Genomic DNA, 26,971 nt, shown 5'->3' on the forward strand with positions numbered 1-26,971 from the left:
CCGGCACCCGTCTTCCCAGCACGGATCGGCCATCTGCAGCAGCCCTGCGGGGTATCTCCCAAGATGGCAGGTCGAAACTTGCATGCAGCTCAAGATATGCCCGCTTAGCACTTGGCTTTGCATCTGCCTTTCTTGTTCCAGCCCTGTTTCGGCCTTTGTATGCCGAGCCATGACGACACACATGCCATACTGGAGCTCACCGGGCTCTCAGCAAGCACCAGCCCCGCATCGGATATCGTCATTCTATCCCCGAGTTCCCATCACCGAGCTCGGCTTCGCATCTTGCGTGCTTACCAAGACCACCTGCGGCCAACTCAACTCGGCAGGTAGATTACCTATCAGCAAGAAGCCTACCATGACCCCGCTAGGACGTGGCCTGGTTATGCCGGCCGACGACAGCGCATGCCGTCTGCATGTCGCGCCACGCCGGTGAGGGGCTGCACCCACAGTTACCGTCGTACTTAGCCCTCGCATCTGCCCGCCGCTGGTTCTTGATCTCTCGCTCAGAGATCCGTCACCACCGCTCAGATACAATGCGTGGACAACTCAACCTGCTGGCTACGGCCGCCTTGGTCACCTCGGCCTGGACGTGCCAGCACGAGGAGGATCTATACAAGCGGCACTCTCATCGCAAGCCCCTGGCTCGTCGACAAGAGGGCCAGAAGTGGCCACCCCTCTTGTCGGAGCACGAAACTCTTCTGGTGAACGCCTTTGACAATGTCACCATCGACCAGTGGGCCAACTACTACGGCCACGAGGTCAAGCTGGCTGGAATGGGAAAGAGTGCCGCCGAGTGGACGCGTGACCGCTGGACCGAACACGGCTTTGACGCTCAGCTGAACGAGTACCACGTCTATCTGAGCTACCCGCTGCACGCGTCGCTGTCCTTCACCCAAGCCAACGGGTCCACAACCGAGGTCAACCTGGTCGAGGATGTCCTCCCAGAGGACGACGTTACGGGACGTCAAGACAACACGCCGACTTTCCATGGCTACTCGGCCAGCGGAAACGTTTCGGCAGAGTACGTCTACGTCGGTCGGGGCACCTTTTGTTACAAGGGGATCTGGGATCGGCTTGGAGAGTGCTCAATATATTGATAATTTCTCAAGGCCTCTAGGAGATGCTTAAAGAAGCAGAATCTCCGGCGACGACCTCGAAAGATGAGCCCTCCTTATATAGGCTGTTTGGGCGCACAGGAAAGATACGTACTTGGGTCGAGGGGAACAAACTCCCTCTCGACCGGGCGCGTAATGCATGCGGGGTCCTTATAACCCCTCCAGCCGGCCCAACCAACGCCCAGCTTCCTATCGTTGTCTTGTAACTCGTTCTGTTGGCCGTCCGTTCGGCCTTTTTGGGTTATTGGTTTAATCCTCGTGTAATACAATCCCCCCCTTTTTAAAGGCACGTTTCGGGCTTTAAATACGGGTGTTTCGGGCCTTCCGGGAATGCCGGCGGTGGAAATCCTTAACTTTTTTTTTTGCCGTTTCGCTTTCGAAATTTTCCCATAGCTTTTATATTATTTTATCCTTTTTGTTAAAATTTAGCCATTTAACAAGGTATTATATTAAATTATCCTTTTAACGGGAATGTTTAATTTTTTTTACTTTAAATACGTCCAGTAAGGGTAATACGTTTTTTAAAATTTGCTTTAGGTCGGGCCGTGCTTGGATGCCGGCCCAATACGGTTCGATTAAGGAAGCGTAAAAGGTAAAATAAATTTTCCATAATGGTGGAAGCGCGAATCGAACGGTTAAAAAAAAAATAATTTTAATAATTTGGAAAGGGCCGAAAAGTTTAAAATTAAGCTTTTTAATGGGGCGCCGGGTTTTAATATTTTTAGCGTTTAATATAACGTATTGTTTTTTCGTAAAAACGGGCAAAGCTTGTCGTTTTTTATTCGTTTATTTTTTTATTCGTTTTTGGGCGGCGTCGAAATATTGCTTGGTTTCGTTGTAAATGCCGTGCATTTAGTAAAAGTAAAGCTTGTTAACGGGATAAAGTTTTATACGTTTTGGCTTTGGGGGGTTGTATACGGTTGGTTCGAACCTATAATTAACAAAAAATAAAGAAATTAAAGTATTTGCTAACAAAATATTGTTATAAATAAATTTTGCTATTAGCAGCAAATCCATCCAATTGGACATTTTATAATTAATAAAAAACCGTAAATAAGCTTTAAAGCTTTGGTTAAATTATTCCGTTTGCCCGTTTATTTGCGGGTAAAAAGCGGTGCTTATCCGGGGTTTAATCCTTACGAAATTAAAAAAATTTTGCTACAAATGCGCGGTAAACCGTAAGTTTCGGTTTAAAATAATATCCAACGGAATTTCGTAAAATTTCCAATATTTTCGGGCGAAAATGCGGATAAAATTATTCGTTTTTTTTTATCCCTTTTTTAAAAGGACGAAATGGCCCATTTTGGTAAACGGGTTTACCATAACCCAAATGGAATCGTAGCTTTAACTATTGGGTAAGTCGGTAATAAAATCCATAGCGACAATGTTCCAAAAGCGGTAATGCAATTTTATGGGCTAAAACAATCCAAAAGGAGCGTATTTGGGCGTTTTGTTGCGTTAGCATTCCAAACAGCTTTTTACGTAATTTCGGACGTCCTTTTCGATGCTAAGCTACCAAAAATAGCGGGTAATTAATTTAAAAATTTTGTTTATGCCTATATATTTGGCGATTTTAATATCGTATTCGGATTTTAAAATTTCGCGCTTAAATTTTAATTGTGCTGGAACCCATAACCTATTGCGGTGGTACAAAAGCCCGTCGCTAATTTCTTCCTTTTTGTGGAAAATCTTTAAGTGCTTTTGGTATTTGGTGTTGGATATAGCGGTTTGCTTAATCCTATTTGTAAATGTTTAATTTTAACGTATGGTTAGGATGCTGCATAGCTTTGCTAAAGCTAAAAAAAATAAAGGTGCTTGTAAAAAAGGGTTAAAGTGTTTTTTTTAAAAAACCGTTGTAATTGGCTGGTTTTTACTCCCCCTTTTTTTAAACTTGTATTGTTCGAATTTGGAAAGTACGTCGGCCTTTTCGTTTTGCTTGCTTAAGCGGTATGTAATTAAAAACCAATAGCTTGAAAGCTATTAAGCCCATTTTGCTTGTTTTTGGTTAAAAACTTTGGCCGTAATAAAGTAAGCCAAATTTTGGTAATTCGTAAAGATTTTAATCCTGTGCTATGCCCTTTCGAAATAATGCTTCCATTTGCTAAAGCTATTTACGATAGCAAATAATTCCTTATCGTAAATTTTGTAATTAATTTTTGCTGGTATTATTTTACGGGAATAAAAGGCTATAAAGTAAAGCTTGCCGTTAATAAGGTTGCGTTGGGATAGTATTGCGGCCAAAGCAAAGTTAAAAGCATCGGTTTCCATAATTGCTTATAGCGTAAGGTCGAAGTGCCGCAGGATGGGTAGCAAAGTAAATGCTTGTTTTAAAGCTTCGAAAGCGGTTTGCATTTTTGCTATCCATGTTTAATCCTTTTTTAAAAAAGCATTGGCTATTGTTAAAAGTTTAACGATTTTGGAAAATCCTGCAATAAAGCGTCGGTAAAAATTGGCGAACCCAACCAACGATTAACATTTTTTTAATTATTTAAATGCTTTTTAATTAAAAATCGCGTTTATTTTGTTTTGGAACATCCGGATTCCTTCCGGGCCGATAACGTATCCCAGGAACTCGATTTCCTGGGCTCCCCAAACGCATTTGCGGGGGTTAACGGCGAAGTTATATTTGGTTAAGCGCTTTAATACTTTTTTAATAAGGTTGTTATGCTTTTTTTCTGTTTTTGCGTAAATAAGGAAGTTATCGAAATAAACCAGGAAGCCGGCGTTAATAAGGTCCAGGAATATGTGGTTTATTATTTATTGGAAAGTGGTTGGTACGTTAATAAAGCTTATAAGCATAACGGTAAATTTAAAAAGGCTATACTTGCAACGAAACGCCGTTTTCCATTCGTGCCCTAGTTTTATTTGGATTAAATAAAAGCCGGTTTTAAGGTTAATTTTGGTTATTTACCGGGCGTTGCGAAAACGGTTTTAAAGTTCCGTTATTAACGGGATCGGGCATCGTTCCGGGATTGTTTTGCCGTTAATATCGCGGTAATCGATAATTGGGCGTAACGGATCCTTTGGGTCTTTTTTTTCGGCAAACATTAAGGGTGCTCCAACCGCTTTTTTCCTTTCGTACATCCGTTTTACTTCGAGGTTTTTGGTAAGCTAAGGTTTTAAAACGCTAAGTTTTTTTTCGCTAAAGTTATATATAAATTCCTAATTAAAAGTAGCCTTTTTTTTTAAATGTATTTTGTAATTTTAAAGCTAATGGTTTAATAAGCGCATAACTGCTTTTAGGAATATAATTGGGAAAAATTTGCGGAACTTTTTTAAAATATTATCGAATTCGTTGGTATTATTAAACAAAAGTTTTATTAACGTTAATTTTTTAATTAAGGCGACGGTAATTGGGTTTGTATTGCAAATGTTTGTTAAATCGCAAAGGTCGGAAATTTTACGGGACCAAAGTTTGCGGTACGATTTGCATTCGTTCGTATTAAAACGAATGTTTTTATGGTCCCGTTTAAAAATCCCAGTAAGGTAATGGCGGGTTATCCATTAAACGGGCAATAAAACGTTGCAATCCGGATTTAGGTTTAACACGTTAAGGTTTACGCGAAAGCGGTAATTATAATGCCGCAAAATAACCCGGGGTATGTAATAAATTAACGGGTTCTTTTTTTGTTTTGTATAATTAAATATGGGTTTTAAAACCGTTTGCTTGGTAACATATAGTTATAATTTGGCGGCCATTTGGGTAAAAATAAAAAACCCGTTATTGCTGCCGCAATTTAAAAAAATTTTAACCGTAATTTTTTTTTATCCTTTAATTCGCAAGGCCATATTTAATATGGGTTTCGTAATTACCCGGGTCAAGCCCGTTATTCGGGCTTGCAAAAAAGCGCAAATAACGGTTTAAATAGCGCTATTGCCTTTTTAAAACCCTTTGGGTGGCGTTATCGAAACCCTTAAATTTTAGCAATTGGAATCCGTATCGATTTCTTCGAAATATTGGTTATGGTTTGGTTTAAAAACGTGCTTAGCCATTTTAATTATTTTAACCTTTTTATTAAAACGCTTTTTGGTTTTTTCTTTTACCGGCGGGGGTTCGATAACGGGCCTTTTGGCACCGGCGGCCGTTTTCGCGGGTAATGGGGAAAGCTCGGTACCCGCGGTATCTTTTTTAGCAAAGCACTTCCGAATGTGGTAATTATTTCGCCCGCATCGCTAGCAATTAATACCGTCCTTTTTTCGGGCATTAATGTTTTTTTGGTTAACGCTATCGAAAGCGCTTTAAGTAATGGTTTAAACATTGTTTTTGCAAGTTTAGCCGGGGCTCGTTCCTTTGTTTGCCGCGGTACGGGAATTTAAAAATGGGCCGGGGGTTTTTTTAAAGCTTTTATCGCAGGGACGGCCCGCGTTCGAACGCTTCGAAATCGAAACGGGCTTGCTTTTTCCTTTTTTTTTGGGCCTTTGGTTTTTATAATGCTTTTGGAATGTATTTTTATTTGCCGCCATAAGCTCGTATGTAATGCCGGCTTTTTGGAAAAACTCCAAGAATTTTTTGTTTACGTTAAGGATGCGCCTTTTATTGGCGTAAACAAACCGGCTTATTTCGTTAGGAAGTTTTTTTTTAACAAAGTTTTTAAAACGGGTACCGGTTAGTTTAATTATTGCATTAAATTGGGTTAGCTCCATAAAAAACCCGACAATATCGTTTTTGTATTTAAAATTATCCAATTTAATGGAATCCGTGCGTTTTTCGTTAAAGTTATAAAACGTATTGGCTAAAAACCCAAAATAAGCGTTTTAAGTATCGGGAAGTCCGTAGGCTTCCAGCATCCGTACTTTCCTTACGTGGACGCGTAAAGCGGCTTTTTTAAAGTAAAAACCCACCCAAAAAATTTTATGGTCGTCGCTTATAAAGGTTTAAAGAACGGCGCTTATAAAGGCCCGTACCAAATATTACCAATCCTTAAATTCCGTTTTTTTTCCGTTAAAAACGGGGGGTAACTTAAGTAAAACGGAATTAACTATAAAAATTGTTCCGTACCGGCGAAAAGGGTCCTTGCTTACCGAGGATAAGCCCGTTCGTAAGCGGGGCGGAAGCCCCGGGGGTTAACCGTATCCATCCCCATTTAAATCGAAAAACGAAAGGTTATCCTTTAATAGCATAAAAGGTTGCTATAACGATATTCCTTTTAAAGAAATTCCATTAATTATGCCGAGCATTTAAAAGTAAAAGCTTTTTTAGGCTTATTAATGCATGGCGGCCATAAATCCGGCAAGGTTTTTTTGCATTATTTAGCGGTGCATTAAATTGGATTGCTTTAAAACGGATAAAGCTATGCTAAGTACCGAATTGTTTTTGGTTCGCGTAAGGTTGGTCCGGAACGCAAATAACCGGGTAACCGGGGTTCGGGCGAAAAAAACCAGGATTGGAAAGGTGCCAATAGCAACGGGGGTAGCTTAACGAAAAGCTTAACGAAAAGCAATTCGTAACAATACGGCCGTTATATTTATTTGCTTGCTTTTGGTTAATCGCCGGTTAATTTTAGCGATAATGTTTTTAGCAAACGCTTGCTATTGTTTTAAAGTAATTAAAAGGTAAGCCGTTATAGCTTTTTATCGTTTTTCGAAGTTGTTTAGCCTTTGTTCGGTATAAGTAACTTTGTATTCCGTATAGCCCGCCCATTGCTCAACGGTTTCGATAATATAAGCAAAGCAACGGTATATATTTTTAATTGCTAATCGGTAAATTTCGTAAGCTTTGGTTATTTTATTGTAAGCGTATTTGCGGGTAATATTGTCGCTAGCGGATTTGGCGATAACATTTTACATTTTAGCGGCGAATAAATTGCTATTTTCGATTATTTTTTTTTTAAAATTCCGGGTTTGTGCTTTGGAAATGGTTACGCCGTTTTGGACGATTTAAAAAACCGTTATGTAATTTTGGCGGGTAAAATTGTATTGCTGGCGCAATTTTGCCATTTGGAATTAAACGAGCTCGGTAATTTGCAAAAAGTTTTTAATTCCATGCCGAAAGGCCAAAATTGTTTGGTAAAATGTTTAAAGGCCGTTATAAATTTCCTTTATCCATTAAGCGTACGTAAGGTTCCCCGGGATACGTAATTAATAGTTTGGTTTTTAAATAACGGGCAGGAATTGTTTTCCGCCGTTGCTTTATTAAAGCTTGTTAAAAATAAAAATAATGTAAAGCACGATGGCTCCCATGTTTAGGTTAAGCATAAGGGTATTTTATTTTTAACGAACTTTATTGGGGGTTTGTAAGTAAAACCGTTTAAAAGCAACGGATGGTTTTACCGAACCGTTCCGTTTAAATTCCGGGTCGTTGTTTTTAGCTTTAAAGCTTGCAACGGGCGGTTAAAACGGTATTTGCCCGCAAAGCTCGGCCGCGGGCTCTTTATCGGCCATAATAATATTAAAAAATAATAATTTAATTAAAAGTTACCGGCTTTCGTTGTACGAAAGCAAAGGTTTTGGTAATGTAATGCGGGAAATTTGTTAAAAATGGTTTTAGTAAAATTTTGTAATTACGCCAAAGCTATATTTTAAAGCGGTAATAGCGTTATTTTATTGCTGTAACTGTTCGGAATTGCTATTAACTTTTTTGCTAAAATTATTGCAACGCTTTTTAATTTCGTTAAAAAGCATCGTATTCTTAAAAGTGGCTTCCATTGCATGCGTTAGGAAAAAAAGCTAAGTAATTTCCTTTTTTAGCAGCTCGTATTCCCGCTTTTGTAAAGCGAATCCCTGCTTGGTCTTTTTAATGGTTTTTTTATGCTTTTTTCGGAAAGCGGAAATTTACGATTTGGTAGTTTTGCTTCGGGCTTTAATTTATTGGGTAAAAGCGGTAAGGTTTTCCCGTATAATGTTAATTTGCAAAGCGAAGTTATTAAATGCTTAATTTGCTTCGAATCGCAAGCGCTTTTTAATAGTATCAATGCGTTTCGCAACGGCGCTTTCGTATGCAATTCGTTTTTTTTTCCCTTTTTTAAAAGCTAAGCAATGGCTTCGTATTATTAATTTGTTTATATAAGGACGGTACGGGTAAAATTACGAGCGTAATTTAAATTTTTTATTAAAACGTTAACGCGTGCTGTAAGGTTTTGTTTAAAATCGCTTTATTGTTTTTCGACCCGGGTAAGGCGATTTTCGCCGATAAGCTTAAATTTTGTCGCAATAAGTAAGGTTACCTGCCGCGGATTAATTGGTTCGGAAAAAACGCGTAGCCTTTTAAACGCAAAAGCAAGCTTGTTATTTAAAGTAACAAGCGGGTTAAAAGATTTAGCGGTAAGCTTGGTGGTTATAGCAAGCGGTTGCGAAGTAACCGGTTGCGGGGGCTTATCGGGGTCCGTTGTAACGGCGACCGACGCCAAAGTCGGTTTTTAGCGTAATTGTTGGTCGCGTTCGGCCTTCGTAAAGTAATAAATGCAAGCTCGCGAGCTTTAAACGGTAAGGCGGGTGCAATACCAACAAAAAAATATAGGGCCGCTTATTTTAGCAAGGTTTTTTTCGTCCTTAGGGGCAGATTTCGGCGAGCCGGTTTGGTTATCTGCCCAAATGCGTAAAATCGCGGCAACGTTGTTAAAAATTTGCGCAATAAAAAGGGGAATTAAACCTATGGAAATAAGTAATGGTTAAAAATAATTTAAATTAACGATACCCCTTTTTAACAAAAGTATAAATACGTTAAAGCAATCCCGGAATAATAAGAAATTATTTGTTACAAAAAAATCTGGGATCGGCTTGGAAAGTGCTCAATATATTAATAATTTTTTAAAGCTTTTAAAAAATGCTTAAAAAAGCAAAATTTCCGGCGATAACCTCGAAAAATAAGCCTTTTTTATATAGGCTATTTGGGCGCATAGGAAAAATACGTACTTGGGTTAAGGGGAACAAACTCCCTTTCGACCGGGCGCGTAATGCATGCGGGGTCCTTGTAACCCTTCTAGCCGGCCCAACCAACGCCCAGCTTCCTATCGTTGTCCTGTAACTCGTCCTGTTGGCCGTCCGTTCGGCCTTTCTGGGTTACTGGTTCAATCCCCGTGTGACACCTTTGATGATTTCAAGCGGCTCGTCGCACTCGGTGTCGACCTTGAAGGCAAGATTGCTCTTGTGCGCTATGGCACCATTTTCCGCGGCCTCAAGGTCAAAAATGCCCAGGACCACGGCATGATTGGCGCTGTGATTTTCTCGGACCCGGGCGACGACGGCAACAATACCGTGGCCAAGGGCGTTGCCGCCTACCCTCACGGCCCTGCCAGGAACCCCAGCTCCGTCCAAAAGGTACGCGGATGTGCATGAACTCGTTCTTTTATATCATCTACTGATTCTTCCTTAGGGCTCCGTGATGTTCTTGAGCCAGTATCCAGGTGACCCCACCACGCCCGGCTACCCATCCCATGAAGGCGCCCCGCGAACCGGCACCGAAAAGGTGACGCCGCGAATCCCCTCGATCCCCATTTCATACGCTGCCGCAGAGCCCCTTCTTCAGGCCCTAGATGGCCACGGGTTCACGGCTCAGGAGGTCAACCGCACACGCTCCTGGGGCGGCGCCCTGAACGCCACATATAGCACCGGTCCCGCCCCTGGCGTCAAACTGTCGCTGGTAAACCAGATGGAGGGCAAGATCACCCCTATCTGGAACGTCATCGGCCGCATCAACGGCACCAACCCGGACGAGGTTGTCGTCATTGGAAATCACCGCGACACGTGGATGATTGTAAGCCTTCCCTCAACCAGAGCGGGCCTCAAATTTTGGACGGAAGCTAAAAGACCAAACCAGGGCGGGAATGGCGATCCCAACTCTGGAAGTGCCGTTTTGCTCGAGCTCACCAAGGCCATTAAGAAGCTGCTCGAGACTGGCTGGAAGCCCAGGCGGACAATGTGAGTCTCGTTCGGCATACAATCGATATCGATCCGCTTGCTGCATGCTAATCAGCGCTCCCACAGTGTAATTGCCTCTTGGGACGCCGAGGAGTATGGGCTACTGGGGTCGACCGAATGGGTTGAGGAGCACGTCAACGCGCTCACGGAGACTGCCGTCGCCTATCTGAACATCGATGTCGCCGTTTCTGGCCCTCGCCCAAGTCTCTCCACCACACCGGAGCTTCACACCATCGCCACCGAGGTGATGAAAAAGGTTGTGCACCCCAACTTTGGCGGCTTCAACCGCAGCCTGTACGACGCCTGGCGCGAGGCCTCGGGCGGCATTGTGGGAGCACTCGGTAGTGGGAGCGACTACACTGCCTTTGTCCACTCTGGTATAAGCTCAGTATGTTACATCCATTTTCTCCTCCACTTACTCGGACATTCCTTGATACTGACTAGGCACTCTTCCGCCCAGGTCGACATGGGATCAGGTGGCAGCTCGCAAGATCCCGTGTGGCACTACCACAGCAACTACGACTCGTACTACTGGATGTCGACTTTTGGCGATCCGGGCTTCCACATCCATGCTGCCATGGTAAGATGACTAGCGAGATGCAGTGGAAAAAGGGCTTCCTGGCTGACCTGACTCTCAACCCAGGGCCAATACTTGACCCTCCTCGCCCTGCACATAGCCGACGATGAGGTCATCCCTTTTGACCTGCCCAACTACGGCAAGGAGCTCCGGGCCTACTACGACGACCTCGTCGACTACGCGGCCGAGAAGGACGCAAAGCTGGACCTCGCCGAGCTGGCCGACGCCATCGGGGTCTTTGAGCGCCGCGCGTCAGAGGTCAAGACCCTGGAGATGCTCGCCGTTTCCACGGACGACAAGGACCTGATCAAGGTCGTCAACCACAAGTACCGTGACTTCCAGAGGGGTTTCGTCAGCCAAGGGGGGCTGCCGGGGAGGAACTTTTTCAGGCACGTCGCGTTTGCGCCGGGTTTGGACACGGGGTACGCCCCCACGACGTATCCGGGCGTGACCGAGGGTGTCCAGTACGGTAACCTCTCCATCGCGCAGGAGTGGGTGTCCAAAACGGCCAAGGGCATCCAGGCCGCCGCCAACATTATCAAGACGTAGGATAATAATAATCCAGCAGGCATGAATGTTTACTACCATATGCATTCGCAGCGACCATTTCGTAATGTTGAAACATGTTGACGCTACACAAAAGACCCAAGTAAGCCGAATACCCTGCAAAGCACTCAAAACACCCAAAAAAAACAAAAACAAAAAAAAAAAACACCCTACGCCGCGTCCGCCTGAACAGCGCCCGGCCGCCGCTTCTCGATGGCCAGGACGGTGTCGATGAAGCTCCGCTTGAGCTCGCTCTGCTTGCGCGAGGCGAGCAGCTGGGCCGTCTTGAGCACGTTCTTGATCTGGCGGCCGTTGAGCGGGTACTCGGCCAGCTCCTCGATATCGGTGGGCGTGATGCCCATGCGGCCGCCCAGGAAGTTGCGCCAGATGGCGGCGCGCGAGGTTGGGTCGAGCGAGCTGTACTCGAGGCTAACGTGGATGCGCGACTGGAAGGCCTGGTCGATGTTGTCGACGCGGTTGGTGGTCATGAAGAGGATGCCCTCGTAGTACTCGAGCGTGCGCAGGAAGATGCTGACGACCTTGTTGCGCTCCAGGTCGTGGGTGCTGCGGGCCTCTAGGAAGACGTCTGTTTTTGTCGGGTCTTGGGGTTAGAGGACCGACCGACCGACCATTCGAGAAGGTAGAGACGCAAAAGCAAACAAAAAGACTTACCACACTCGTCCAGCAGCAGAATGGCGTTCCAGCGCGCCACCAGCTCCAGGATGCGCGACAGGCCGTGCTCCACTTCCCACGGCTGCGAGCCCAGGTCGCCCGAGCTGAGGGTGTGCAGCGGCACGCGCAGGTGCTCAGCCACCGCCTCGGCCGTCAGGGTCTTGCCGACGCCTGGCGGGCCGGCCAGCAGGCAGATGACGCCCTTGCCCTTGCCGGCGATGAAGTCGTCGAACGACTTGCCGCCGCCGCCCTCGGTCTGGTCGAGCTGCGACTCGGAAAAGGCCAGGATCAGCTCCTTTTGGTCCTCGGGCAGGACGAGGCGGTCAAAGGCGCGGCGGTTCCACTCGATCTCGGCCACGTGCTCGACGTAAAAGTCGAGCCACTTCTTGAGCTTGAGCGAGTAGCCGCGCGTGCGGCCGCGGCAGAGCATGTGGTGGAAGGGCGTCAGGCGCAGCGGCCCCGCGCCCTCGAGCCCGTTTGCGAGCCGGTGCGCCGCCAGCAGCTCGAGGTCCTGGGCGTTAAAGTCCTCGACGTAGCGGCGCGGGTAGGGGCTGAAGCGGTTGAAGGACTTGATGTCGATGACGATGCGGCCGCACACCTGCACGGGCACCTCGTTGCCCTCGCGGTCCCACGTGATGGCGGTGCCGTCGTAGCTCTTGAAGCAGTGTCCCGCCAGGTCCTCGAAGAGCTTGCCGCGCCCGACGAGGAGCTCCGTCACCTCCTCCTTGGCCTCGTGGAACGAGAGCGGGAAGGCGTTGAGCGACGTGATCTTGCGCAGGCCGATGAACTCGGGCACGTCGACCACCTCGCGCGACCGGCCGAACTCCTTGCCCGAGTAGTCGATGCACTCGAGGCGCAGGCGCAGGAAGCGGCCGCACTGGTTCTGCATGTACTCGGTCTCGTGCAGCTGCATGGCCGAGTGGGCGCCCTTGAAGGCCGAGAAGATGACGGCGCCGGGCTGCAGGATCATCCACAGGTCCGAGAACTTGATGTTCTTGACCTTGACGTAGTCCTCGAGGGCGCGGATCTGGTCGCCAATCTCGTAGGTCAAAATGTCGTGCAGCACCTTGAGGTGCTCCCTCGTGGTCTCGTCGAGGTCCGGCTTGGCCATGTAGGCCGTGTACTCGGGCCAGCGGTGCACAAAGGGGTGGAAGGGCGCCTCGAACTCGAGCCGCTCGAGCTCGCAGGCCACGCCCGGGTAGCCCTCGAGGATCTCGCCCAGGGCCTTGCGGAGCCACTCGCTCTGGATCACGAGCGAGTGGGCCTCGAGCTTCTTGCGCGAGTCCTGCGACTTGATGTTGCGCACGAGCACGGCGTACTGGGCCGTCGCGTCGTTCTCGGCCGCCTCGAGCAGGTCCTTGGGCGGGTGGTCGACCCACGACCAGTTGCCGTCGCTGTCCTTAGCGGACCGGTAGATGTTCTTGGGCGTGCTGAGGGAGCCCTTGGGCGCCAGCGGCTCCTTGGGCTTGTCGTCCTCCTTGTCGTCCTTCTTGTCGGCCTTCTTGTCGTCCTCTGTGGTCTCGCTGTCCGACCCGCCGTCCTCGGTCTTGTCGTCCGCCTTGCCGTCGGAGGACGACGCTTCGCCGTTGGCCTGGTCCGCGGCCGCCTTGGCCTTGGTGCCGTTGGCCTGCGGCTCGGCCAGGAGTTCGTCTACCACGGCAGAGGGCGCCATTGTGTGTCTGCCGGCTGTGTTTGGGGATGTAGCGGAAGGATGGGAGTCAAGGTTGGTGTTGCATCAAGACCAAGACGAGGCGAGAGGGGAGGACAAAAGGGTGTATTAATGCTACCACCGGAGACGGGCTGGACCAGGCTATTGGAGACAGCGCATTCATGCTTCTACTGGAAATTCAAGACTGTTGCCTTAGCAGTGCAGCTGCCAGCAGCCGTCACTGCAGCTTGCAGCTTGCAGCTTACAGCCTCACCAAAAAAGCTCGGGCAGTGACTCAACCAGCTGCCGGAGCTGCGACAGCAGCCAGGCCGGAGCAGGGCATCCTGCATTGGCGCTGATCGAGCTCCGGAAAGGCAGCCAATGGCAGGGTGAGGGGTATTGGCCATGGCGAGGTCTAGCGTCTGAGGAGCAGGCAGATGCAGGGAGTAGACCAGGGGGTCTTGCGACGATCCCTAGGCTGCCACGCACGCAGCTCCGGGTTTACCCCCAAAAGCCAGATATGTTCCATCAACAGGCGGTGCTAGAGTGCGAGAAAACATCAATACTAATTCCTGGGTTCGGTTTGGAACCAACCAAACAAAACCCTCGCTTCGTGAATACCAGACAGGGAAGAAGAAGAAAGTCCGAGCGAAAAGGATCCTCCCGACTGCGGCCAGGCTGTTTGTAAGGCGTGGGGGGCATCGCAGCTTGGCTGCCTCTTGCACAGTTGAGCGCGGGCTTACTGTGTCCGGGGCTTTTGCCTGGTGGTGGAACCGTCGTCGAGGGCATCGCGGGCAGCTCATGGGTTGGAGAGGCAGCAAGCAGATGCAGGCAAGATTAGCAGTCGGCCTTATCATGGTCGAACACGCTGCTGTGATGGATGTGGGCACACTGCTGTGTCGCCCACGTCAGCCCATTGTCTTTGTCCGCCTGGTGTTGGATTTTTTCCATCTTCTGCAAAACGCCCACTGAAGGCGTTCTGCCCCCACCTTCAACTCCACACAGCAAACACAGCCCGACGTCATGGAAGCTCAAGCGTTGGTTAGATTGAATAAAGACAGCCGCAAACACTCATCAAATAGTACTCTAAAACTCTTCAATGTGTCAGTGATATGCGCCTAGAAACCATACCCCATCTCCAGCTCCCACGAGTATTCCGAGCCCTCTCCAGACAAGCTCACTCAAACACACGCCCCGCTCTTGGCTTTTGCAGAATGGCATCGACCTTTCAGCTCCCAGACCATGACATCCCAGTCACCCTACCCCAGGGCCTATCAAAAGAGCAGCTCCTGGGATTCCACCCCTTCAAGGTACAAGACGCAACCCCATCCCCGCCCGTGTCACCCCAGGCTGACATGCATGCTCCTCCCAGAACTGGGTCGCGACCCTGACCTCGTCGCTGGCGCTGCAGTCCACGGCCGCCAACCACCCCTTCGGCCAGGACCCGTACCGGCTGCGGTCCGTCACGGTGCAGGCGTTCGACCTGTTCGGCGCGTCGCGGGTCGGCTTCCTCAAGCTAGCGGCGGACGTGTCCAACGGCGCGGGCGAGTCGCTGCCGGGCGCCGTCTTCCTGCGCGGACCGTCGGTCGCCATGATGGTGGTGCTCATGCCCGACGACGGCGCCGACGAGCGCCACGTGCTCCTGACGGTGCAGCCGCGCGTCGCCGCCGGCAGCCTGGCCTTTGCCGAGCTGCCGGCCGGCATGGTGGATGACGAGGGTCAGTTCGCGGGCACGGCGGCGCGCGAGATCAAGGAGGAGCTGGGGCTGGACATTCCCGCGTCGGAGCTGACGTGCCTGAGCGACCTGGCCGCCGAGGAGGCGGCGACGGCGGCGGCGGCCGGGGGGCAGCGGGACGCCGGGGAGAAGCTGGCGCGGGCCGTGTACCCGTCGGCGGGGGGCTGCGACGAGTACATACCCATCTTCATGCACGAGCGGAGGGTTCCGCGCAAGCAGCTGGCAGAGTGGACGGGCAAGCTGACGGGGCTGCGGGACGAGGGAGAAAAGATCACCCTCAAGTTGGTGCCCATGGACGACCTCTGGTACGAGGGCGCCTGCGACGCCAAGTGCCTTGCCGCAATCGCGCTGTGGCAGGGCTTGAGGAGAAAGGGAAGGCTGTGAAGGCTGTGAGCTCGCTGCCGGACACAACATGAGACGTGATAGATAGATTCCAACTGCCCAGGGCCCGCATGATATCAATAGGTAATGCTCTGTCCATCGCTCTTGTGTGTATCCCATCCGGAGCCGTCCGACATGAACTTTCCTCGCCTACCTCACCCCGTTTAACCTCGGCTCCTCGGCAGGTAGCAGCACCCAGTCCCTCACGGCACCCTTCCAGTCGCTGATGCGCACGTCCTTGATGGCGACGACGACAACCCGGACGTCCTCGCCGTCGACAAAGGAAGGTCTGGCGGCAGAGTCGGCATCAGGCGCGGCGCCGTTGGCGGCGGCAAAAAGTGACGAGGCAACACCACCGGCGTCTGCGTCGAACGTGTTGTTCTCGAGGTGCTGCTGGCGGTAGTACCTCTCCTCGTCGGAGCCGGCGTCGGCCAGGCGGGCAGAGCCGTTGATGGTGGCCGAGATGGACGAGATTGAAGACGTGTTGAGGTTCAGGAGCAGGTTGGCGAGGCTGGAGCGGTGCTCGGGGCCGGGCGAGCCGCCCGACATGCGGCGGGCGTTGGGAGGGCGGTGCGAAACCCCTATGCAAGACCGGTGTTAGTTAGGCAGGGGGGTAGGCCCAGGGGTTGTTTGTCCATCAAGTTAGTCAACTTACAGTCGTGTACGAGCAGCGAGACGGCCGGGTTGGCCAGCAGGTTGTTGGTCTTCTTGCTGGCGGCGTTGGTGGTCATGACGATGACGGGGTCCTGGGAAAAGGGTGACTCGGGCAGGTAGGTGTAGCTCATGAGCGAGACGTGGGGGACGTTGTCGGTGCACGTCGCCAGGTGCAGGAAGCGCGCATTCTCGAGGCACTGCACCACCTCGCCGGGCAGCGTGGCTGTCGTCTGCTTGTGCGTGTCGCCGGCCGAGGCCTCATGGTTGAGTGGGATCTGGTCCATGGTGGCTGTCTGTAAGCCTTAGCAGTCTGGCGGCTGGTCGATGGATGGCTGGGCGGAGGGGATAATGCTGACAATTGGCGCCAGCGCTGTTCAGCTCGACGGCAGCTAGGATGGAGTGGGTCAGGTGCTCCGGATGGTGCCAGGGGTGCTGATGACGTCGGCCCAATTCGGCGGGGTTGGCGCCAATTGGGCGCCCACGACGGCTAGCCTCGGCTCTGGAGGTGCTGTGCTAGCGGCTGGAATGGCCGAGCTGTTGAGGTCTTGACCTCCAACCTACCTTCTCTGCTTGTCCATCTTTCATCCAAACCACTCCGAGGCATCGACAACAACAAAACAAGATGCGGTCCCTCAGGAAAGCCCACGCGCGGCTGCCACTGCGCAACGTCTCCCGCCTGCTCTCCACGACGACCCCAGCATCGAGTAGCAGCACCACTGCCAGCACCACATCCACCACCACCACCACCACCACCCCCATCACCTCCCTCCTCATCGCCAACCGCGGCGAGATTGCCCTCCGCATCCACCGCACCGCCACCCGCCTCGGCATTCCGACGACAACCATCTACACCGACGTCGACAAGGACTCGCAGCATGCCGCCGCCTCGCCCTCCTCCATCGCCCTGGGCTCCGACCCGCGCGCATACCTCGACGGCGACAGCATCGCCTCCCTAGCCGCCCGCCACCGCATCTCGGCCCTGCACCCAGGCTACGGCTTCCTGTCGGAGAACGCGGCGTTTGCGCGGCTCTGTGCCGACCGCGGCATCAACTTCGTCGGTCCGCCGCCCCAGGCCATGGCCGACATGGGCGACAAGGCCCGGTCCAAGGAGCTCATGACGGCCGCCGGCGTGCCCTGTGTGCCAGGCTACCACGGCCCGGACCAGGACCCCGCCTTCCTGCAGGACCGCGCCGCCGAGATCACGTACCCGGTCCTGCTCAAGAGCGTCAAGGGCGGCGGCGGCAAGGGCATGCGCATCGTGCGCTCGGTCGACGAGTTCCCCGCCCAGCTGCGCAGCGCCCGCGCCGAGGCCCGCGCCAGCTTCGGCCCGGACGGCGAGGTGATGCTGGTGGAGAAGTACATTGAGCGCCCGCGCCACGTCGAGGTGCAGGTCTTTGCCGACCGCCACGGCGCCTGCGTGGCCCTGGGCGAGCGCGACTGCAGCGTCCAGCGCCGCCACCAAAAGGTGCTCGAGGAGTCGCCCGCGCCAGGGCTAGCCGAGGAACTGCGCCAGGACCTGTGGGCCAAGGCGCGCACCGCCGCCGCCGCCGTGGGCTACGTGGGCGCCGGCACCGTCGAGTTCATCCTGGACCGCGACACGGACCGCTTCTACTTTATGGAGATGAACACGCGGCTGCAGGTTGAGCACCCCGTCAGCGAGATGGTGACGGGCACGGACCTGGTCGAGTGGCAGCTGCGCGTGGCTGCGGGCGAGCCGCTGCCGCTGACGCAGGATGAGATCGAGGCGCGCATCCGGGGCCGCGGCGCCGCCATCGAGGCCCGCATCTACGCCGAGAACCCGGAGAAGGGTTTCCTGCCGGACTCGGGCCGGCTCGTGCACCTGGCCACGCCGCGCACCGACACCGACTCCAAAGCGGCCGAGGACGCCGACGTGCGCATCGACGCCGGCTTCGTCGAGGGTGACACGGTGTCGCAGGCCTACGACGGCATGATAGCCAAGCTCATCGTGCGCGGCCGCGACCGCGAGACGGCGATCCGGCGGCTGGAGCTCGCGCTGCGCGAGTACGAGGTGGTCGGGCTTAGCACAAACATCGAGTTCCTCAAGCGCCTGTGCCGTAGCCCGGCCTTTGTCGAGGGCGACCTCGATACGGGCTTCATCGAGCGCTGGCGGGACGACCTGTTTGCGCCGCGCCGCGTCGAGGACGAGGTGTTTGTCCAGGCGGCCCTGGCGCTCGCCGCTGCTTCGTCGCCTCCCCAAGCAGCCCCGGGCCCGCACGGCGAGACGCTGGGCTTCGGCGACGCGGGCGCGTCCACGGGGGACCGCAGGTTTGCCTTCAAGGTGACGGACGGCTACGCGGAGCAGCCGGCCGAGGGCGCCAAGGAAGACGTGGTCGAGGTGGTGGTAACGCAGCGCGGCGGCGGCCTGTTCAACGCGCGCGTCTCACGCGGCGGCGAGGAGACGCCTCGCGAGTTTGACAACATCACAACCGGCAGCAGCAGCAGCACTAGGAACTCGACAAAAACGACCGTCAGGTCGCTCTTCCCGCTAGCGCGCATCGAGTCGACGGTGGTGCGGGACCCGACCAACGGCGACCGCATCACCGTGTTCCAGCTCGGCACCAAGACGGAGCTGGCGCTGGCGCAGCCGTCGTGGTACGAGGAGGCGCTGGGGCTCAAGGAGGCGGCCGCGTCGGTCGTGGCGCCCATGCCGTGCAAGATTCTGCGGAACGAGGTGGGCGAGGGCGACGTGGTGGAGAAGGGGACGCCGCTGGTCGTGTGAGTTTTTTTTTGGTTTTTTTTTTCCTTTTAAAACGCCATAACGGGAAGCAACCAGCTAACACCTTTACAGCATCGAGTCCATGAAGATGGAGACAGTTATCCGCTCGCCCCAGGACGGCGTCATCAAGAAACTAGCGCACAAGGAGGGCGACATTTGCAAGGCGGGGACGATTCTGGTACTGTTTGAAGAGGCCGAGGAGGCGAGCTGACGAGTGGCATGTTTGGTGCACTTTGCAAGACGCGGCTGGGCGCAAGGGGTTAGCAGGCGTATCTTGGGTACATGATTTCTTTTTCTTGCGTCGTTTCGAAGTGATGCTTGGGTCTGTTCATACGCAACATATAAAAGGCATAAATCTATACACATTGCGACTAAGCCGACAGCCCTACCTGCGGCACCAGCTCATCCAGGTCCAGCCCCTTGAACCCGTCCTCGACGGCCCAGGACCTGCCCCTCTCGGGCGAGTGCAGCACCTCGCACGCCCTGCCTACAACGAGCAGCCCCGGCGGCCGGCTGCCCTCCTGCTCGATCGCCTCGGCTACAAACTCGAGTGTCGTGCGGATGACGCGCTGGTCCGGGCAGCTGGCGCGCTCGACGACGGCGCAGGGCGTGTTTTTGGGCCACAGTGCCCTGGATGGTGGTGGTCCCGCGTCCCCAGCCTGCTTCTTCTTCTTCTCCTCCTCCTCCTCCTCCTCAGTGCGGCACGTCAGCTCCCGCACCAGCCCCGTGATGCGGTGCAGCGCCATGAGGAACACGACAGTGCGCGAGGCCACGTACTCGGGCGGCGCGGGCGGCCTGCCCTTCTTGCCCGTGCCAGTGCACACGAGCACCTGGTCGGCCACGTCGCGTTGCGTGGGCGGGACGCCGGCGAAGAGCGGGGCCGACAGCGCGCTCGTGACGCCCGGCAGCACCGCGACCGCTACCCCGGCGGCCCGCAGCGTCGCCACCTCCTCGCCGCCGCGCCCGTAGACATAAGGGTCACCTTGCTTGAGGCGCAGCACGACCTTGCCCTCCCGCGCGGCCGCCACGGCCTGGGCCATGAGCTCGTCCTGGGCCGCGTCGGCGTTGCCGGGGAACTTGCGCGCGATGGTGACGGGGGTGCGGCGCGGGATCAGGTCCAGCACGCCCGCCGGCACGAGCTTGTCGGCCAGCACCACGTCGGCCGCCTGCAGCGCCTTGTGGGTGGCGCGCGTCAGGAGGTCCGGGTGGCCCGGCCCGGAACCGGCGAGGATGACGCGGCCACGGGCGGCGGGGGAGGGTGGCAACGTCTCGCTTTTGGCGGGGTCGTGTTGCTGCTGCTCGGTTTCGGTATAGGCCTCTAGCACGGCGTCGACGTCGGCATCGTCGACGGCGGCCAGGCGCTTCAGGGGCCAGTACTCGCAGACCTGGGCCAGCCACCGCATGCGCCGCGTCTTGGCCGCCTCGAGGTCTGCGTCGGTCACCAGTTTATTAAACGTGGCGCGCTGGTCGTACGACTCGTCTTCGTCCTCGGCTGCAGGAGGCGCTTGGTCGTCGTTCGTCTTCGTCTTCGTCTTCTTCTCCTCCTTTTCCTCCTTTTCCTCCTCCATTCGCTTCTGCCGCTTCGGACTCCTTTCAACCACATCCCCGTCCTCCTCCTGGATCCGCCTGCGCAGCTCCCCCAGGCGGGCGCAGGCGGCGCCCATGCCGGCGGGCAGGGACGCGGCCAGCTCGCGGCGCAGGCGGCCGGCCAGCCTGCAGCCGCGGCCATTGGTGGTGACGCCGACCTGGAGCGGCCCGTCGGTGTGGGTGGACAGCAGGCTGAAGGTGCAGAGGCGGGGCGCGTCGACGACGTTGACGGGCACGCGCAGGCGGCGGCACAGGGCCGACACGGCCTCGCTCTGCGGGTCGCGTGGCCCCGCCGTCACGAAGACGGCGTCGACGTGCGACGACGCCTCGGGCCGACCCAGCGTCGACACGTCGGCGGGCGCAAAGGGCCGCCGCAGCCACTGCACCTCGCCCGAGTCGACGCGCCGCCGCAGCGCGTAGTGCAGCGGGTCGCCGGCGTCGCCGTTAGTGGTGTCGGGGGCGATCAGGATGGGCGTGGCGCCCGCGGCCAGGCTCTGGGCGCAGCGCGAGGCGGCCAGCGGGTTGGTGCCCAGGACGAGGTGCACATGGCCTCGGCAGTCGACGGCCGTCAGCATGGACGTATGGTAGGGCGGGAGGGTGGACGCCATGGCTGGGCGTTTTGATGCGTGTGTTGAGGGTTCTTTGTGTGTTGCCAAGTCCAGGAGAAAGGACAAACAGGCCAGGCTACCCAAGATATATCACTGCCCTCCTTTCGCAAGGGAGATCCCGCGAGTTGCACACTCCCGAGGAGTTGCTGGACAGGACGGACATTTTGCAGAGGCGACGGCGGCACTTCCGGGAATCCGCAAGCCGGATATCGGCGTCGTGGGATTCGGCATGAGTAAATTTTTGGATGCTGAGTCTGGCTGACGCCATTCGGGGCTGTCTTATCGCCTGCGCCAGCCAATGGCCGTGGCGGGATTAGCGTCGAGGTTCCGCGGAGGTGGAAGGGACAGAAAAAATCCAAGCACTTCCGCGGTCTTGTTTGCATTAACACATTGCTATCTATCGGCTGCAATGGACAGACGAAACGCTCCATCTTTGCTTTATCTGCCTCTTGATAATCTGACACTTGCCTACCTGGTAGGTACTTCACACGCCTGCCCGCATGCACTCAACTCCCATTCCTTCTTCTTCATGTCCCTTGCTCCAGCCGCGGCGGCATGGCGTGACAGCCGAGAAGCGATGACTCGCCGCACTGCTTGCCCCGCCAAGCCACAAAACTCCCATGTGTGGGGTGGCTCTTCAGTCTGGATGCGCCACCCAAGACCAACCAGATCCAGGTCCAGATCCAGGTCCAAATCCAGATCCAAATCCAGATCCAGATCCAGACCCAGCATGTCTGCCTCAGTAGCGGTGATCAAACCGCGGCCTGAAATGGCGCTGTTGCTGTCGGATTCCTGCTCCAGACGCCTGCTTCGACCCCGGCCTTGGTCTTCCCCACGTTTCACTCAAGGCCTCGTCGCTTCCGTTTCACGTTTCGCTCGCGATAGGCTGACCAGCAGGGCTGATTGGCCGTGCTGCCTTGGTTTTGCGTAGCATCTGCTGCCCGCGTGGGAGTCAGAAGGGTCGTCCTTGGCCGCAGCTGGACCCTGATTTTTTTGATTTTTTTCCCTCACACCGACTCGGATCTGCCCTTCTGACGTGTGGTCGTGACTTGCACGCGAACGCTGCGACACGCGGCAGCTGACCACACACCCACAGGAAGGTTCACAGCCGGGCAAAGGTTCAGATGCCGCTGAGGCGGACGGGAAAAGGCCGCAAGTGGCAGCAAGGGATGACGTCGGCTGCGTCCCCCCCTCTCAAAGGAACAAAGCACGACGGCCCAGAACCAGCTCTCCATGGCCCCTCGGCTAGCTGGGAGCTTGGGCCCTGGTGCGCGCCCCAGTAGGACCACGGCTCCACAGCGGACCACCTACCCTTCTGGTGGTGTCGTCATGGCTCTCAGTCACCTGCCCAACGCCGCGGCCCTGCGAGGGAGATCTTAATGGGGGCCACATCTTGGTCCATCTACTACACAGATAGTAATATCGCCCAATGTGGCCGTTGGCTGACGCCGGAACATGCCACCTTCTGCTTGATTTCCATGTGCTTCTTTGTCCTGCTCGTTAAATCCCATCTCGTGCAACCTTGTTCTCGTGAGCCATCTCTGTCTTTTCTTTTCTTTTCTTCCTTCTTTTCCCAGTCTGATCAAGGTGATCGCATCGCACCGCCCTCTCAGATTGCGATTGCGACGACGCCGTTCCACCAGGGCAGGCGCCCGACCAGTCATTTATTTGCGACAATCCACGGATCCCGACAGCCCTCCTGGCTGCGTCCCAGCGCCCACCCGCGGCTGCTCGTCCGAAGAAAGGCATCCCAAGATAAGGTCTCTGGTTGCCGCCATGGCCGTCAGTCGTAAGTTTCGCCTCAAAATGTTGACCGTACCCCCCAACCCTCTGACGCGGCTCCTCCCGCAGACGCCTCGCTGGGGCCGGCCGCCGTGGCCTTCCTCGCCGGGTCGCTGGCCATGATGTTCTTTATCATCCTGGCCGGCGTGGCCGACTCCCCGCCCCTCAACAACACCTACTTCCTCGAGGCCAGTACCGACGGCGTCCGCGGCGCCAGGAGCACATCGCGCTGGACCTACCTCCACGTTTGCGGGCCCGCGAACCTCGACTGCTCCCCCGCCAGGCCCGCACCCGGCGTCGGCTCGGCCTGGCCGAACGGCGGCGCCGGTGCCCCCACCGAGCTTCTCGGGTAAGTTTTCTTTTTCTTCTTCTTTTTCTTCTTCTTTTTCTTCTTCTTTTTCTTCTTCTTTTTCTTCTTCTTTTTCTTCTTCTTTTCCTCTTCTTTTTCTTCTTCCCTTTTTGCCCGCCCAAAGCACGTGCTGCGACCAAAGGCAAAAACCAGCCGCTGACGTCCTCCACCCCGGACTAGACCTTGGGACGGCAACACGACGTCGGAATACTACTGGTACATGTGGCGGTTCGGCTGGGTGCTGTTCCTCATCGCCCTCTTCTTCGAGGTCATGGCCTTCTTCGCCTCCTTCATCGCCTGCCTCGGCCGCCTGGGCTCGGCCGTCGCGGGCCTCGTGTCCATGGGGGCCTTGTTTTTCCTGACCATTGCCGTCGCGCTGATGACGTACGTTGTATCTTTCTTTCCTCCCCCTCTCTTCCGCTACAAACTCTACATAATGACTAAACGGCCCACGCAAACCCAACCAGCGCCACCTTTGTCAAGATGCGCGACGCCTTCCTGGCCGCCGGCACCGACGCCCACATCGGCACCTACGCCTTCGGCTTCGCCTGGGGCGCCTGGGCCGCCCTGCTCATCGCCACGGGCCTCCTCGTCGCCGGCGTCCGCGGCGGCTCAAAGGCCGACAGGTCCCGCTCCCGCCGCTGGGGCAAGCGGCAGAGAAGCGTGAGGAGCCGCCGCCCCCACGAGATGGGGAGCAGGCGCGTCAAGGACAACTACGCATGAGTCGAGTTAACGTGTCGGAGGGTTGCTTGTCCCTCAAACTGTCCGTGACAGTGGAGGGATGAAAGCAAAACCTGGACGGCTTGGGTGGAAAAGTGAGTGGGAAGCTTGATGCTGGAGAAGCAAGAGGTGGTTTACTGCTGCATCTCATGTGATTTACGATCCGACGTTTGATACCTTCTTTCTTTTCTGTACCTATTCTCATCTAAGCCGAGGTGGGTGCCTTGTTTGGGAGGATGCGTGCATCTGATACCCATAATTCTAAACCCTTGTCAACCACACACTCCGTTTGCCCTTTGTTCTGGTACGAGGGCATTCATGCAGTCAAGGGAATGCCCTCGAAATGTTTCACAATCAACACGCATCGGGAAGCAGACGCTAGCCCCGGGTCCGGGTATTAAAAACCTCTCTATGTGCACAGTAATAAAACAAGAGGAATCATATACACGGAATGTCGACAAAAGAGCAAAGAACTAGAGAGAGAATAAAAGAGAAAAGAAAAAAAAACGCCACGAGCTCCTTTCCAGCTTTTTGTATTCGCTAGTGTTTGGTCGTTTGCCGTAAAGCCCATCCATGGAGAAAGCCCCCCACCCCAAGGCGAAGACAGTGAGAGCAAGTATTCTAATGAGGAAATGGGGAAGCAATCAAGCTGGCAATCGGGTCAAAAAAAGGGAAACGGCTATTAGAAGGATCGTAGTGAATAAGCGCCAGTCGAGGAAGGCAGCACGGGCTGAACCCGGGAAGGATGGCAGCAAAACGGAGGGCAAAACTAACGCCGAGTTGCGGGGGGAATCGTTTGGTGGGGATAAAGATGCCGATGTAAAAAAAGACACAACCAGAAGGGGTAGTAAATAGCAAAGGAAAAACAAGGGGCCAGGCAGGCCAGGCGTAGTGGCGGGACGGGCGTTGCGAGAAAAAAAAACGCTGCGTGTTTGTGGCGCGACCGTACTGGGAGTGGATGCTCTCCCATAATCAACGCCATCGCAAGCCTCCGTCCCTCTCCAGCTTTCGTGTGTTTTCGTGTTACATGGTCGTCGCTTGGGCAAAGGGCCGGGAATCGGCGGCCCTCAAGCGACCCCTCGTCGGTCCGACCAGCTCGACGTCGCCGTCCGACGGGCTCGGGCACGGTGGAGCAAGGCACGGGCAGCACGCGTGCAGCAGGCGACCCAGGCCCTACATGACGGTGCACTTGCTCTCTTCGCGATCCTTCTTGACGCTGAGGGCAACACGGGCAGCCTCGGTGAAGGCCTCGTTGACGCCGCGATTGCGCATGGCGGAGCACTCTAGGTACCGCATGGCGTTGATGCGCCGCGCAACCTCGAGACCTGTGTCGTACGTGATCATCTCCTTCTTCTCGGCGTTCTTGGTGCCCGACGTCTGCGGGCCGTCGGCCGCCGTCCCATTGGAGCCACCGGCCGCCGCGTTGTCGGCTGCCTCCTCAGCCGCCTCCTGCCTTAGATCGCACTTGAGCGCCACCAGCACCAGCTTGACCCCCGGGCAGTTGTCGGCGATCTCGCCCACCCACTTGGACTCGACGTTTTCCAAGCTGTCTTTGCTGTCGACCGAGTAGCATAGCATTATCAGATCCGTGTCGTCTGCAAGTGTCCGTGTCAGTTGTAGACTCGCCCCTGGCCCGTCGCGTGGCGTCCGAGCTAGCGCGTCTCCTTAGGTCGGGGCATACCATATGAAAGACTCCGTAGGCGGTCAAACTCCTCCTGGCCTGCCGTATCCCAAAGCGAGAGCTCGATGTGAACATTGTCGACAAAGATGTCTGGAGATAAATGTTAGAAGGCGCGCTGTAGACTCGCAAGGGGCACGAGGGAAGCATGTCTGCGCGTCTGTCTGGCTTCTCGCAAGTCTGGCGTACCGTGGACGTAATTCTCGAAAACCGTTGGCTCGTACACGGTCGGAAAGTAACTGCAACGGGGTCAATCGCGTCAGCACGAGACACCACGGCGAATGGTGGGGAGAGTCCGACCGGGAAATGCGTACCCTCTAGTGAAGACGTTTAGTAGCGACGTCTTGCCGCAAGCACCGTCGCCTCTATTCACGGAAGCAACACACAAAGGACATTGTCAGCAATCGGCCTTGGCCCAGCCACGTTCCTGCAGAACCGTCTTGGGCGCTGACAGCAGGTTGGGGGATGCGCCAGGAACGGACTCACAGCAATACGAGCTTGCGCTGAACCTGTTTGCTTCCTCCACACAGAGAGAAAGGCATGGTGTCGGTCGGGTCGGAGGGGTGCTGGGCGGGATGGCGTGGATGGTGCAATGGGCGGGGAGATGCAAGTCGAGATGGAGACGGGAATCGACAGGGAGAGATGCTGACGATGTCGAGCTCAGCTGGCGGCTCGGTCGCTGGGTGTCGGTCGCTCGCGGTGGCGACTCGCGTCGGTCGCAAGGGCAGGCAGCAGGCAGCAGGCAGGACGAGGCAGGACGAAGGCCAGGTGACGGACTGGGGATTGATTGAGACGGCGAGGAGTCGTCGCTGATGGATTAAATCAGGAGAACGGGTAAAGAAAGGAGCCGGTTCGGGCAATTGTGGATGAGGCGTGGTTGTGGTTGCGGTGCGGTGCCAAATTAAAGAAGCGAGACGAGCGGGCGGGCGCTGCACAAGGCAGTGGGCGTCTATGCAGCCCTGATGCAGTAGCGGATGCAGCGCTGTGACGCGTCGCCGCACCTCAGCTCCAGGTGTTACCACTCCAGGTGCTCTGCGGCAGCCCACGAATGCTGGAACCACGAATGCTAGATGCAGCTAGAGTCACGTCGTGATTGGATTCAAAGTCGGGCAGTCAAGACGATTCCGGATTCCATGCACAGGGGATGAAATCACCTCAATCGACTACCTGCCCCTAGGATGTCTCTAGGTCAGGGCTCTAGGTCAGGTACCTGGCTGCTAGCTCACGAACCATGGCGAGATCCAAGATGAGGAGGATGCCACGCCGCTGCAGCTCCCCAGGAGATCATCTCCGCTCCAGATCGCCCACCTTTGGCTGCAGCAATTG

At 54.6% G+C, this 26,971-nt stretch overlaps 12 protein-coding genes across 12 annotated transcripts; 8 read left to right on the forward strand and 4 right to left on the reverse strand.

The window, feature by feature from the left end:
• Positions 1-413: 413 nt before the first annotated feature.
• On the forward strand, positions 414-2,888 carry GGTG_12083 (hypothetical protein; the record flags this gene model as incomplete). Its single annotated transcript, XM_009229976.1, has 9 exons — positions 414-1,021; positions 1,509-1,556; positions 1,624-1,707; positions 1,794-1,853; positions 2,001-2,038; positions 2,182-2,293; positions 2,458-2,470; positions 2,641-2,762; positions 2,840-2,888. The coding sequence occupies 9 exons, from the start codon at positions 414-416 to the stop codon at positions 2,886-2,888; spliced, it is 1,134 nt and encodes a 377-aa protein (XP_009228240.1).
• Positions 2,889-3,417: 529 nt separating this feature from the next.
• GGTG_12084 (hypothetical protein) lies at positions 3,418-4,605 on the forward strand (the record flags this gene model as incomplete). The annotated part of the gene is made up of 3 exons (XM_009229977.1): positions 3,418-3,459; positions 3,774-3,889; positions 4,359-4,605. 3 exons carry the CDS (start codon positions 3,418-3,420, stop codon positions 4,603-4,605), a joined length of 405 nt encoding a protein of 134 aa, XP_009228241.1.
• An 89-nt stretch (positions 4,606-4,694) lies between these two features.
• GGTG_12085 (hypothetical protein) lies at positions 4,695-4,980 on the forward strand (the record flags this gene model as incomplete). Its single annotated transcript, XM_009229978.1, has 2 exons — positions 4,695-4,714; positions 4,797-4,980. 2 exons carry the CDS (start codon positions 4,695-4,697, stop codon positions 4,978-4,980), a joined length of 204 nt encoding a protein of 67 aa, XP_009228242.1.
• Positions 4,981-5,546: 566 nt separating this feature from the next.
• GGTG_12086 (hypothetical protein) lies at positions 5,547-6,775 on the forward strand (the record flags this gene model as incomplete). The annotated part of the gene is made up of 5 exons (XM_009229979.1): positions 5,547-5,585; positions 5,704-5,814; positions 6,013-6,154; positions 6,659-6,668; positions 6,748-6,775. 5 exons carry the CDS (start codon positions 5,547-5,549, stop codon positions 6,773-6,775), a joined length of 330 nt encoding a protein of 109 aa, XP_009228243.1.
• Positions 6,776-9,000: 2,225 nt separating this feature from the next.
• On the forward strand, positions 9,001-11,233 carry GGTG_12087 (hypothetical protein). The gene is made up of 6 exons (XM_009229980.1): positions 9,001-9,371; positions 9,427-9,807; positions 9,871-9,971; positions 10,038-10,359; positions 10,432-10,551; positions 10,615-11,233. The coding sequence occupies exons 1-6, from the start codon at positions 9,012-9,014 to the stop codon at positions 11,095-11,097; spliced, it is 1,767 nt and encodes a 588-aa protein (XP_009228244.1). The 5' UTR covers positions 9,001-9,011; the 3' UTR covers positions 11,098-11,233.
• Positions 11,109-13,633, reverse strand: GGTG_12088 (hypothetical protein). The gene is made up of 2 exons (XM_009229981.1): positions 11,767-13,633; positions 11,109-11,680 (listed from the first exon to the last, which is right to left on the reverse strand). The coding sequence occupies exons 1-2, from the start codon at positions 13,436-13,438 to the stop codon at positions 11,265-11,267; spliced, it is 2,088 nt and encodes a 695-aa protein (XP_009228245.1). The 5' UTR covers positions 13,439-13,633; the 3' UTR covers positions 11,109-11,264.
• Positions 13,634-14,469: 836 nt separating this feature from the next.
• Positions 14,470-15,727, forward strand: GGTG_12089 (hypothetical protein). The gene is made up of 2 exons (XM_009229982.1): positions 14,470-14,724; positions 14,787-15,727. The coding sequence occupies exons 1-2, from the start codon at positions 14,527-14,529 to the stop codon at positions 15,531-15,533; spliced, it is 945 nt and encodes a 314-aa protein (XP_009228246.1). The 5' UTR covers positions 14,470-14,526; the 3' UTR covers positions 15,534-15,727.
• GGTG_12090 (hypothetical protein) lies at positions 15,681-16,468 on the reverse strand (the record flags this gene model as incomplete). Its single annotated transcript, XM_009229983.1, has 2 exons — positions 15,681-16,111; positions 16,186-16,468. 2 exons carry the CDS (start codon positions 16,466-16,468, stop codon positions 15,681-15,683), a joined length of 714 nt encoding a protein of 237 aa, XP_009228247.1.
• Positions 16,469-16,745: 277 nt separating this feature from the next.
• GGTG_12091 (methylcrotonoyl-CoA carboxylase subunit alpha) lies at positions 16,746-19,324 on the forward strand. Its single transcript, XM_009229984.1, has 2 exons — positions 16,746-18,920; positions 18,994-19,324. The coding sequence occupies exons 1-2, from the start codon at positions 16,807-16,809 to the stop codon at positions 19,130-19,132; spliced, it is 2,253 nt and encodes a 750-aa protein (XP_009228248.1). The 5' UTR covers positions 16,746-16,806; the 3' UTR covers positions 19,133-19,324.
• Positions 19,204-21,618, reverse strand: GGTG_12092 (hypothetical protein). Its single transcript, XM_009229985.1, has one exon. The coding sequence runs from the start codon at positions 21,114-21,116 to the stop codon at positions 19,293-19,295; it is 1,824 nt and encodes a 607-aa protein (XP_009228249.1). The 5' UTR covers positions 21,117-21,618; the 3' UTR covers positions 19,204-19,292.
• A 1,274-nt stretch (positions 21,619-22,892) lies between these two features.
• Positions 22,893-23,970, forward strand: GGTG_12093 (cortical patch protein; the record flags this gene model as incomplete). The annotated part of the gene is made up of 4 exons (XM_009229986.1): positions 22,893-22,905; positions 22,968-23,247; positions 23,428-23,631; positions 23,715-23,970. 4 exons carry the CDS (start codon positions 22,893-22,895, stop codon positions 23,968-23,970), a joined length of 753 nt encoding a protein of 250 aa, XP_009228250.1.
• A 165-nt stretch (positions 23,971-24,135) lies between these two features.
• GGTG_12094 (GTP-binding protein RHO3) lies at positions 24,136-26,970 on the reverse strand. Its single transcript, XM_009229987.1, has 5 exons — positions 26,132-26,970; positions 25,960-26,010; positions 25,835-25,884; positions 25,649-25,738; positions 24,136-25,562 (listed from the first exon to the last, which is right to left on the reverse strand). Exons 1-5 carry the CDS (start codon positions 26,185-26,187, stop codon positions 25,141-25,143), a joined length of 669 nt encoding a protein of 222 aa, XP_009228251.1. The 5' UTR covers positions 26,188-26,970; the 3' UTR covers positions 24,136-25,140.
• Position 26,971: the final 1 nt, after the last annotated feature.

This window comes from Gaeumannomyces tritici, assembly GCF_000145635.1.
Source record: "Gaeumannomyces tritici R3-111a-1 unplaced genomic scaffold supercont2.7, whole genome shotgun sequence".
NCBI classification, from domain to species: Eukaryota; Fungi; Ascomycota; class Sordariomycetes; order Magnaporthales; family Magnaporthaceae; genus Gaeumannomyces; species Gaeumannomyces tritici.